General features: G+C 46.4%; 1 protein-coding gene across 1 annotated transcript; it reads left to right on the forward strand.

Moving 5' to 3' along the window:
- Nucleotides 1-5,468: 5,468 nt before the first annotated feature.
- Nucleotides 5,469-7,724, forward strand: LOC127338010 (GDSL esterase/lipase At4g10955). The gene is made up of 5 exons (XM_051364304.1): nucleotides 5,469-5,638; nucleotides 5,827-5,910; nucleotides 6,048-6,131; nucleotides 6,302-6,385; nucleotides 6,632-7,724. The coding sequence occupies exons 1-5, from the start codon at nucleotides 5,526-5,528 to the stop codon at nucleotides 7,647-7,649; spliced, it is 1,383 nt and encodes a 460-aa protein (XP_051220264.1). The 5' UTR covers nucleotides 5,469-5,525; the 3' UTR covers nucleotides 7,650-7,724.
- Nucleotides 7,725-12,482: the final 4,758 nt, after the last annotated feature.

Here is a 12,482-nt window from a genome sequence, read left to right on the forward strand (position 1 = left end):
TAGAGGGAGCGTGCCGACAGCGATCACATCGACCTTGGATCCGTTTCCAACGCGCATCGTCACCTCGTCCCTTGCTAGGCTTCTTTTATTCCGTAGTTCCTATTTCGAGTTACAAATGTGAGCAACCGAACCAGTATCAAATACCCAGGCACTAGTACGAGAACCAGTAAGATAGACATCTATAACATGTATATCAAATATACCTTTCTTCTTCTTGACAAGGCCACTCTTCAGATCAGCCAAGTACTTGGGGCAATTACGCTTCCAGTGCCCCTTCCCATTGCAGTAATAGCACTCAGTATCAGGTTTAGGGCCACCTTTAGGCTTCTCAGGAGGTGCGGCAGCTTTCTTGCCGCCCTTCTTGACGTTGCCCTTCTTAGGTTTGCCTTGCTTCTTGAAACTGGTGGTCTTGTTGACCATCAACACTTGGCGCTCTTTCTGTATTTCTACCTCAGCAGATTTCAGCATGGAGAAGAGTTCAAGTAACTCCTTGTTCATGTTCTGCATGTTGTAGTTCATCACAAAGTTCTTGTAACTAGGTGGCAGTGATTGGAGTACACGATGAATACCCAGCTTGTTAGGAATCACTATCCCCAAGTCACTGAGCTTCTTTGCATGCCCGGACATAGCGAGCACGTGCTCACTAACGGAGCTACCCTCTTCCATCATACAGCCAAAGAAGTGTTTCGATGCTTCATAGCTTTCCACGGCCGCATGAGTTTCAAAGATAGCTTTTAGCTCATGGACCAGCTCATAAGGATCGTGGTGCTCAAAACGTTTTTGGAGCTCCGCCTCTAGGTTGCACAGGATGGCACACTGAACTTGAGAGTACCGAGTTACCCGAGTCTCGTAAACATTCTTTTCGTCCTCGGATACTGCAGGTGGTGGTGGGGTACCTAGCGGTGCTTCGAGCACAAATTGCAGATTTCCACCAGTGAGGAAAATCCTCACATGACGGAACCAGTCGGTGAAGTTGCTACCATTGCTTTTAAGTTTTTCTTTCTCTAGGAACTGGTTAAAATTGATTGATGGGGACGCCATGATCTACAACATATATTTGCAATAGTTTAGACTAAGTTTATGACAAATTGAGTTCAAATTTTAATTCAACAAAATTAAAAACTAGGTGAACTCCCACTCAAAACAATATCCCTCGCATTGTCTTAGTGATCACACGAACCAAATACACTACACCAAGTCCGATCATCACGAGACAAGATGTAGCTTCATTGGCGAACACTCAAAGTGTTCATCATATCATTCATATGATTCATGCTCTACCTTTCGGTATCCCGTGTTCCGAGACCATGTCTGTACATGCTAGGCTCGTCAAGGCAACCTTAGTATCCGCGTGTGCAAATCTGGCTTGCACCCGTTGTATGCACATGTAGAATCTATCACACCCGATCATCACGTGATGCTTCGAAACGACAAGTCTTAGCAACGGTGCTACTAAGGATGAACACTTTATTATCTTGATATTTTAGTGAGAGGGATCATCTTATAATGCTACCGTCGCGATCTAAGCAAAATAAGATGCATAAAAGGATTAACATCACATGCAATTCATATGTGATATGATATGGCCCCTTTGTCTTTGCGCCTTTGATCTTCATCTCCAAAGCACGGACATGATCTCCATCATCAACGGGCATGATCTCCATCATCGTTGGCGTAGCGTCAAGGTCAATGGCGCCGTCTTCATGATTGTTCTCCATGTAGCAACTATTACAACTTCTTTGAAATACTAATCAACATGAAATTTAAAGACAACCATAAGGCTCCAGCCGGTTGCCACAATACAATAATGATCATCTCATACATATTCATCATCACATTATGGCCATATCACATCACCAAACCCTGCAAAAACAAGTTAGACGTCTCTAATTTGGTTTGCATATTTTACGTGGTTTAGGGTTTTTGAGTAAGATCCAATCTACCTACGAACATGAACCACAACGGTGATACAAATGTTGTCAATAGAAAGAGTAAATTGGATCTTTACTATAGTGGGAGAGACAGACACCCGCAAAGCCACTTATGCAATACAAGTTGCATGTCGAGCGTGGAGCAAATCTCATGAACGCGGTAATGTAAAGTTAGCCCGAGCCGCTTCATCCCACTATGCCACAAAGATGCAAAGTACACGAACTAAAGACAACAAAGCATCAACGCCCACAAAACAATTGTGTTCTACTCGTGCAACCAATCTATGCATAGACACGGCTCTGATACCACTGATGGGATTCGTAGCATAGAAAACAAAAAAATTCCTACCGCAAGAACGAAAACCAAGCCAAGATGCAATCAAGAAGATGGGAGCAACGAGAAGATCATGAGACTAACCCTCGAAGATTTCCAAAGCCTACGAGATTAGATCTCGTTGTTGGTGTAGTCGATCACTTGCCGCTTGCAAAAGCGCGTAGAAGATCTTGACGGTGCCACGAACGGGCAGCACCTCCGTACTCTATCACACGTTCGGTGTTGATGACGACGTCCTTCTCCCCGTTCCAGCGGGCAGCGGAAGTAGTAGATCCTCCTCGGAATCCCGGCAGCACGACGGCGTGATGGCGGTGGTGGTGGAGAACTCCGGCAGGGCTTCGCCTAAGCACTACTAGAGGTGTATGAGGAGGAGGGGGAGCTAGGGTTTGGGGAGAGGGGGCGCCGGCCTTGGTGCCTCTATGGGGTGCGGCCAAGGTGGTGATTGTGGTGGCCGGCCCCCTCCCCTTGCCCCTCTTTATATAGGTGGAAATCCCCAAGTGTTGGTATCCAAGTCTTCGAATAAGACCCGAAACCAAAACCTACCAAAGGGACAAAACCTACCCAAGGGGGGAATCCTACTCAAGGTGGGACTCCCACCCCTTCCTTGGGGGGTTTGGCCGGCCACCAAGGTGGAGCCCACCTGGGACTCCTCCCCCTTAGGGTTTGGCTGGCCATGCAAGGTGGAGTCCCTCCGGGACTCCACTTTCCATGGTGATTTTTTCCGGACTTTTCTAGAACCTTCTAGAACCTTCCATAAATGCACCGGATCATTTCCAAACTTGGAATATGACTTCCTATATATGAATCTTATTCTCCGGACCATTCCGGACCTCCTCGTGATGTCCTGGATCCCATCCGAGACTCCGAACAAAACTTCGAACTCCATTCCATATTCCATATCTACTTAAACGACATCAAACCTTAAGTGTGTCACCCTACGGTTCGCGAACTATGCAGACATGGTTGAGACTTCTCTCCGACCAATAACCAATAGCGGGATCTGGAGATCCATAATGGCTCCCACATATTCAACGATGACTTAGTGATCGAATGAACCATTTACATACGATACCGATTCCCTTTGTCACGCGATATTTTACTTGTCCGAGGTTTGATCATCGGTATCTCTATACCTTGTTCAACCTCGTCTCCTGACAAGTACTCTTTACTCGTACCGTGGTATATAGTCTCTTATGAACCATTCATATGCTTGCAAGCTAATTAGACGACATTCCACTGAGAGGGCCCAGAGTATATCTATCCGTCACCGGGATGGACAAATCCCACTGTTGATCCATATGCCTCAACTCATACTTTCCGAATACCTAATCCCACCTTTATAACCACCCATTTACGCAGTGGCGTTTGATGTAATCAAAGTACCCTTCCGGCATAAGTGATTTATATGATCTCATGGTCGAAAGGACTAGGTAACTATGTATCGAAAGCTTATAGCAAATGAACTTAATGACGTGATCTTATGCTACGCTTAATAGGGTGTGTCCATTACATCATTCATCAATGACATAACCTTGTTATTAATAACATCCAATGTTCATGATCATGAAACGATGATCATCTATTAATCAACAAGCTAGTTATACAAGAGGCTTACTAGGGACTCCTTGTTGTTCACATAACACACATGTATCAATATTTCGGTTAATACAATTATAGCATGGTATGTAAACATTTATCATAAACATAAAGATATATAATAACCATTTTATTATTGCCTCTTGGGCATATCTCCAACAGACACGGCTTGCGATAAAGCAAATTAACCGAGAACTTTCCGGAACGCTCCAGGGTCCAGGTGAGCTCGTCAGGTCGGGACGACAGGTTGGTCCCCACCAACATATGTCGCATCTCCTCCCACTCTAACCTCTCGCCCCTACCCAGGGTCCGGTGGAAGGGGATCACCCATTCCCACCCCCCCCCCCTCTCAGACTATGCGCGACCGACACCTCTGGGTCCGCCGCAGTAGCAAAGAGGGTAGGGAAGCATGCCCTAAAGGGTGTAGTTCCAGTCCACCAGTCAAGCCAAAACATGGTGGAGGTGTCGTTACCCACCAAGTGTCTGGCCCCCAAGCGCAGGACACCCTTAATACGCTGAAGCGCATTCCAGAACTGAGACCCGGGACAGTGGACATCAGTTAGGAGATCTTTGGATCGAAGATATTTCTGTCTTATGAGGTCAGCCCACAAGCCCTGCTCCCAGGAGTAGAGTTTCCAGATCCATTTCGCCATCAGGCAAATATTAATAATATTGGTGTCCATGATCCCCAATCCCCCCAAGGATTTTGGTTTACACATGGCATCCCACCGTACCCAATGGAATTTGCGTCTAGTCCCTTTTACCTCCCAGAAGAACCTTGAACGGTGTTTGTTCATAACCTGGTGGACTCCGTTCCCCAGAAGACACACCCCCATAGCGTGTAGTGGGAGGCTAGAGAGGCAAGCGTTAATGAGTTTACCCATCCATGGGTTCGCTCTCTTTGCCACTTTGGCCATAACCTGACCCCAATCCGAGGTCAGGAGAGCTCGCTCTCCAATGGGCAGACCTAGATAGGTAAAAGGAAAGCTCTTGTTCTACATTGAGGCAGACGTCATAGAAGAAAGTTAATTGACTTCTTCTCTTACGTTAGAGAGGAAATTAATAACTGACTATAGAAGATTCTGTAGCTAAACCATTTTTAGGTTGCAGTGGCAATATCCGTGATGTAGCAGAATATCTTCTCCGGTTTAATGTGTAACGATTGGACGGTTCACAGAAAGCAAATCTGTGGTATTGAAAGCGGTTTTATGCACCACCATCGCCCCACAATGGAATAGATGTATTTAGATGGTCCTTACTTTGTGCAAGTTGAAACTTAAGAGGTCGAAGAAATATTGTCTGATCTGCTAGCTGAAACTAGTCGTAGTTCCCAAGTGTAAGCCGTTGCAACTTGATACATAGAGATCCAAAGAACCACTGGCTGCTGCTAGCTGAAACAACTTGTAGTTGTAATGTGTAATTAACCCGTTGCAAGTTGAAACTTAAAGAATGGGACACTAGCTGCTACTAGCTGAAACTACTTGTATTTCTAAATTAAAGTGCAATCCACATCCATTTCTTTTGGGGAAAAAATCCACGTCCATATATATATGCACCTCAATCATAGTGGTTTTGAAGCAAACCGCAAGAGCAGATTGTAGCTTGCAGAACAAGACTTCAGATCCAAGTTACCAGCAAACAAGCTCTACCGAGTGCATTGAGCAATGGCTTCAACCGCCGACCTGGCCGACCTCGCGGACCGCTTCGAGGTCTCAGGGCCGGCGCGCATCTTGTACAGAGCCACTGCTGGTCATCCTTCTACAACGATGATTGACTGGTATGCCATCCTGCATCATGCATGGGATCTTAAATTCAAGGCATGGTTATATGTATGTGATCAAGCTACATGCAATTCTGTATTCCACTATCCATTCCTGCCCGCTGGAAGCTGCCTAGGCTGGATTGATAGCAAATGTGATTTTCTATGGTCATTTTCAAAAATACTCTGACGTGTGGTTTGTCCAGGCTTCAAAAAATTTACAGGTTCATCGCTCACAATCTCATGTCCATATTCACCGCTGGCCATCCTTCTCCAACGATGATTGACTGGTATATATATATATATATATGTCATCGTGCATAATGCACGGGAACTTTAATTTAGAACATCTGTTTACATGTACATGAGGCTTGGCGCTTGCAATAAAAACTAGCATTCTGAATACTCTGGCTTGTGGTTTGTCCAGGATTCGGAGAACTTATGGTTCCATCACTAACAACATCCTGTCCGACGCCACTGGCGGCGATCCTTCTCCAGCAATGATTGAGGGGTATGCCATCGTGCATCATGCATCGAAAGCTTTAATTTAGGCCATCTGCTTATATGTATCCGAATGATGGCGGCTCGCATGATGATTGATAGCATATGTGATTTTCTATGGTGGTTTGCATCAAACAACTAGCATTATAAATAAATAGTCTGACTTGTGGTTTTTTCCAGGCTTCGGAAACTTTATGGGTCCATCACTAACAACATCCTGTCCAAAGCCACCGCCGGCCAACCTTCTTCAACGATGATCGACTGGTACGGAATCGCGCATCGTGCATGGTGCTTTAATCTATGACATCTGTTTATATGTACATGGGCAAGATATATGTAATTATGAATCCACCATCTTGGCGGTTGCGCGATGCACTTGGACTTGGCTCGACTGATAGCAAATATGATTTTCTATGGTTGTCTGCAAGAAATACTACGATTCTGAATGATCTGACTAGCTTGTTGGTCCACCGCTGACACTATATATCATTGTGTTGGGTTGTATCATAGGAACAATGAGGAGGACCGGCGGTGCGTCGCGGCATGCGTCGTGCAAGGTACTTACACCCTGGAGAACGACAGAACCAAGTGCAGGATGAACGAGGATGCGCTGGCCCCACCGTGGTGGGAGAGCTTCAACTTCCGCCTCATTGAGGTGCTGGAGGACGAGGCTTTGAACAACAAGTTCATCTTTGGCGCCATCTTCGAGCAGCTGCCCCCAGAAGACACGCCGCGCCACCCATCCGCTCCGCAGTATATTGTGGCCTTCCGAGGGACCATGCCTTATCACCCAAAGATAATACAGGACATCCACCTTGACTTGAACGTCATTGCCAACACCCTCCCAAGCAGCGAGCGAACTAAGCTTGCGCGGCTGGCAGTGGAGAAGCTCCTGATTACAACCACCCAGGCCGGCTTGGAAAACTGCACCCTCTGGCTGACAGGGCACTCTGTCGGTGCGTCACTGGCGCTGGATGTGGGGCGGGCCATGATGTCGGACCGGGGCCTCAACCTCCCGACTTTCCTCTTCAACCCGCCGCAGATGTCCCTGGGTCCAGCAATCAACCTGCTGCTCCCGTCCGATGCGGTGTGGAGAGAGATGCAAGTCGCGAGCAACCTGGTAAAGGCCGGCCTCGGGCTAGTCCTCAATCCCCACCGGAGGCGCATGGAGGCCTTGTTCGAGCGGCTATCACCGTGGGCACCAAACCTCTACGTTCACGACAAGGACCTAGTCTGCCAGGGCTTCATCGCCTACTTCGAGCAGCGACAGCAAATGCAAGAGCGCTTCTCTACCGGCGTCGCAAAGTCCGCCACCACACTGTCCTACCGTGACATGCTCTTCTCGGCGGTCGGCAAGGAGAAAGAACGGTCACACCTCCTTCCGTCTGCGACGCTCTGGAAGAACTCCACCATGCGTAAAGACGTACGGGGTCTTCAGCAGACGTCTTTGGCAGCCCATGAGCTCCAGCAGTGGTGGAAACCGGACACGGAGCTCCGCTTGAGCAACAGGCGTTATAGCCTCCCGTGACCACTTATATATGCTCTCTGTTCCGTTGCTTCCGTACTGAAATATCTCATCATACATACGGCGGAAGCGTCGATGAAGCATTTGTTGGGAGATTGTAATCTCCCCTCGATCGGCAATCGAGTGGCAAACCTAGATCATATGAAATAACGCCACACACGTCTATCTCCTCATATTTGGCACGTCTAGAGAAAATGTCGTCGTCAAATCGAAATGTTTGTTTCTCAGGATTCGTATTATTCTCAACCACACTTATATTTGATATCATTGTAGACGTAACTGTAGATCTACCGAAAATCAAGCAATCACAGATGACGATACCGAGATTTGTTAATATAGTTCGGCAACTTGCCTATTTTGCAGGGCATGACTACATGAGCTCCTCTCCATTGATAACGCTGCACCGACCTCTTTGGTCGTCGGCACAAGCCGCTGGCTCCCCTTGCGCATCTACTGCTATCAAGTCGTCATGGATTACAGCATGTGGTGCCCCTCACATTATATGGGGGGCTCAGGCTACTAGAGTCCAACTCAAACACTACACGTGATCTATCCACACCTATTACAACTCAGAGTCCAAATGTTAACCAACTCATACACTAATATTCGACACAAACTCAACAAACTAAACCTTGGTGAATATTCTCCGCCACCTTGGGTTGGTCTAAGCATCATACCTCCATGTACTCAGGACTTGAGCTGTCTTTCATGAGCTCCACTGCTACTCCATGTTAGGATCCTATCCTACAGATATCTATACTTGGGCTTACCTCCTGGGCCGCAACATGGGCCTGGTCCGGTGCCAACCATCACGCTACATATAGTTGGGAGCAGACAACGATCAGACCATCCAAGTTGGATCAGGACGAACGGCGGCGAAACCTTCTCTCCCACCTTGGCTCTGTTCTTCCTTCCCCTTCATGCTTGTTCATCGGTTGATCTCGCGAATTATTGTATCTGTGAGTGACTGAGTGTTGTGAATAATTTGGCTGTTAACACTCCATGACTTCACGTGTCTCCACCTGCAACTATAGTTTCTTCTTCACTACTAGAAAAAAGACTAGCCGTAGAATGCTAGCAATGGCGCACCAGAAGTGGTGCGCCACTGGCGCACCACCACTGTTAGGTAACTTAGCAGTGGCGCACCTGGTTAGCAGTGAGCCACCACTAAGTTTAACCATGGTTTGACTCACCCCTATACATAGCAATGGTGCACCATGTAGAGGTGCGCCACTGCTATTTGAGGTAGCAGTTGCGCATCTCTACATGGTGCGTCATTGCTATGTATAGGGGGGTGATGGAAACGTTTGGGCACCACTTTGCAGTGGAGCACCATGCTTGGTGCGCCTAAGGATGGCAATTTTGCCCACCGTTATGGGTACCCGCGGGTACTGTACCCGCATGGGTAGGGTATGGGTACACGTTTATGCCCATGCGTAGTACCCATATACTACCCATTAATTCAGGGGTATGGCACGGGTATAGCCTCGTATCAGTGGGTCTACCCATACCCTGCCCGTTTATTGTAAATTTCATACGTGGCACGTCTACTTTTGTTGACTTATGAGTTAGAATATGAGAATATGATTATTATATTTTGTTAATTGTTATATACTCAACTACCTGTTATTGAGTTGAGATAATGTATTTTTTAATCAAATTTGTTATCGATAAATTTAAAATTGTGAGTGACTTGTGTACAATTTGACCTACCCACCGGGTACCCTATAGGTACGGGTACCCACCGGGTATGGGTATGGGTAAAGTTTTATACCCACGGGTACGGGTATGGGTAAAAGATTTTACCCATTAACTATACGGGTATGGGTTTGGTATTGCTCTACCCTGTCCATTGCCATCCTTATGTGCGCCACTGCTAAGTGGTGCCCAAACATTTCCACCCCCCGCCCCCAATCGTCTTTTCGGTTTTGAAAAAAATAAAAGAAATAGATAGAAATGTCAAAAAATAAAATCCTTCGAGATGCCCATGTATTATGTCATCTAGTTTTAATGAGAATTAACAAACATAAATTTTGACTTTTTTTGCAAAATGGCGTCATGTTTCGGTAAAACTGGATTTCTTGTTGCATACGACCTCCAATGAAAATCTTTTTTATATGAAAATGTATATACGCGAAATTTCCTATCCAATTTCAACCCCCTCCCGGCGTTTAGACAATTTTTAAATTCCTAAAAATTGAAAAGGAAACAGGAATTTTTCAGGTTTTACATTTCGGGCATAATTTTTTTTTAAAGAAAAAAATAGGAGTGGCGCACCAAGCCATGGCGTGCACCACTGCTAACTTCCCGCCCATAGAAATTTGAAATGGCCGGCTACCATTACCCTTATCCCCTCCCTCCTCCCTCCTCCACACTACTTCTCCACTCACTCCCTCATCCTCCAACTCTTTCCTCCTCCTCCACTTCGGCCTCCTCCTCCACTCCGGCCTCCTCTTCCACTCTCTCCTCCTCCAACTCCGCCCCTCCTCCTCTCCTCCAACTCCAACTCCGGCATCCTCCTCCTCCACTCCTCCTCCTCTCCTCCTTCTCTTCCTCATCCTCTCCTCCTCCACTCGGCCAACCCTTCCTTCCTCACCCTCTTCTTCGGCTGCATGTGGAGCTTCCCATCACAGAGAACACGCCAAGATGCATACTAGAACGAAAATCGAAAAAAAATTCCAGATCTAGATCCATATCCAAATTTCAAATTTTTACTAGCAGTGCACCTCTTTTAGCGCACCTCGACGAAATAGAAGTGGCCCACCAATAAGCTAGTAGTGGCGCACTACGTGGTGCGCCACTGCTAAGCCAGGTAGCAATGGCGCACCATTGGTGCGCCACTGCTAACAGTTAGCAGTGGCGTGATAGCAGTGTCGCACCCAGGTGCGCCACTGATAGCCAATATAGGTGCTACACCGATTAGCGATTTTCTAGTAGTGTTTCCATTTTGGCACCATCACATTTCGACCACTGATCTACGTAAGTGCTTTCGACTTGAGGAAATTTCACCTCGCCCTTGTGTCACCTTGATTCAAATTCACAGTCACCTCATCCTTTTCGATTGTCTTTTACATGTCCCACGGCTACAACACTCCGCCTTCTTCTGCATCCCTTCACTTGCACTTGGCCATGTGCACTGAACATCAAAAAATATATGGCCATGTGCACAGAACATCACAAAATATATGGCCATGTGCTCTCTATGCTTTGACATTTCGGACTTTCTAAAACACGTGCGTTCTCAGATTCCCTATGGTCGACTCTTGTGCATCACTTCAGGCCAATCCCGATAGATCCAGTCACCAACTTAAACCTAGTACTCGCCAACACTACTTCAGCACCCCTTCACATATGTCAAACAAATTGTCTGACCGCTTGTGCCATGGTCTGTCGCTGTGTCATGCGCTTACCGCACGCCTCGCCGCTATTACCACGTCGAGCATCCACAATCTTGGCCAAGATCAACTGGGTCGCGAACCCACACCACCTCATGCCCCACTACAGACAACCATCAGTCATACCCTACCGATGTCGAGTCCCACGCATCTCTCGAACCCTGAGCTCCAGTCCGAACAACGTGCCTCTCGCCTCCCGCTGAAATAGGCTTCTACCCTCTGAGATCTTATGCCGTAGACCCTCTATCAGGTGAGTAGAATTTTCCTCTAGATTCCAGCTCCACCTTCAACATGACTCCTTGGCAGATGATCAGTCCACCCTGCGCCCTGTCGACTTCAAGTTCCCACGTGTATACAGTCTTGAATAAACTCAGCGCCATGGCATGTCGAAGCAGAATTCGGACACCATTAGCCATCACACTCCTATGTCGTTTTCGCCGATCTTCACCATCTTCTGTATTCGTCAAACAGTCCAATCTGACCCATGCGAACTTATCCGACTGCAACCATTCTCCACCTTGTGCCTAGTTCACCTGCCATGTTGGCACTGCACTATCTGACACCATGTATATGCATGATCCTCCCCGACGTACCCCATACTCCTTGAGCTTTATATGTGCATCGTGAGCCGCATGGAATTGTGCTCCATCTGCATCGATGACGACAGTTTCACCTTCGGCCCCCACTTCATCGCCTCCCAAATCTCTCAATACTTAGACGCTTCACCCCGCAGCTGTACCCTGGCCCGACGAAAGGACACTCGTCTCGAAGCTACGGACAAGACATCAAAATTAACCTTACCAGGGGTAGTGGCTTCCCCTAAAGAGATGCTGGCGACACTATGGGAGATACCCGACTTGGCGCGTGATGACATGATGAAAGGGTATGGAGTTCTCGGATGGGATGAGAGCCAGCTTAAATTCATATCTCTCCTAGCACATCCGATGCACATGAGGAAGGATTATTGTTGCTTGATCGGAAAATTGGCTTGCTTTGATGAATAGATAGGTGTTGGTACGCAACTTGGTATATTGACATAGTATTATTTTGACATCTCAATTCGCATTATTTTATTACTAGTCATCAACCCGTGCGATCCGCACGGCCAAAGAATTTTAAAAATAGTATAGTTTGGTTATAATATATGTCAATTTTATTAGCCTTGGAGAAATATAGAACTTTTTAAATACTTGTTAAAGATATTTTTCTTGTTAGAATGATATCATTTTTTCCTAACTAGCCAAGTGGCCCGCGCAATTGCGCAGGCAACGTCTTTATAATTTTTTAATAATATATTAATGAGGAAAGTTATTTTCACTTACTCAATTAATATTATTTGCAGGAATAAAATTATGTGCAAGATAGCAATAATTTTGGTAGAAAGGTTACTTTTATTTTTATTATATTCTACTTGAGTTCTTGAATTAAATGGATTGAAAGG

Source organism: Lolium perenne, chromosome 3 (assembly GCF_019359855.2).
Source record: "Lolium perenne isolate Kyuss_39 chromosome 3, Kyuss_2.0, whole genome shotgun sequence".
NCBI lineage: Eukaryota > Viridiplantae > Streptophyta > Magnoliopsida > Poales > Poaceae > Lolium > Lolium perenne.

Bases quoted from the DNA above. Each gene is read 5' to 3' on its own strand.
- LOC127338010 (XM_051364304.1), top strand. From the start codon at position 5,526: ATGGCTTCAACCGCCGACCTGGCCGACCTCGCGGACCGCTTCGAGGTC. The intron at 5,911-6,047 runs GTATATATATAT...TGGTTTGTCCAG, and splicing joins TCTCCAACGATGATTGACTG to GATTCGGAGAACTTATGGTT. The intron at 6,132-6,301 runs GTATGCCATCGT...GGTTTTTTCCAG, and splicing joins TCTCCAGCAATGATTGAGGG to GCTTCGGAAACTTTATGGGT.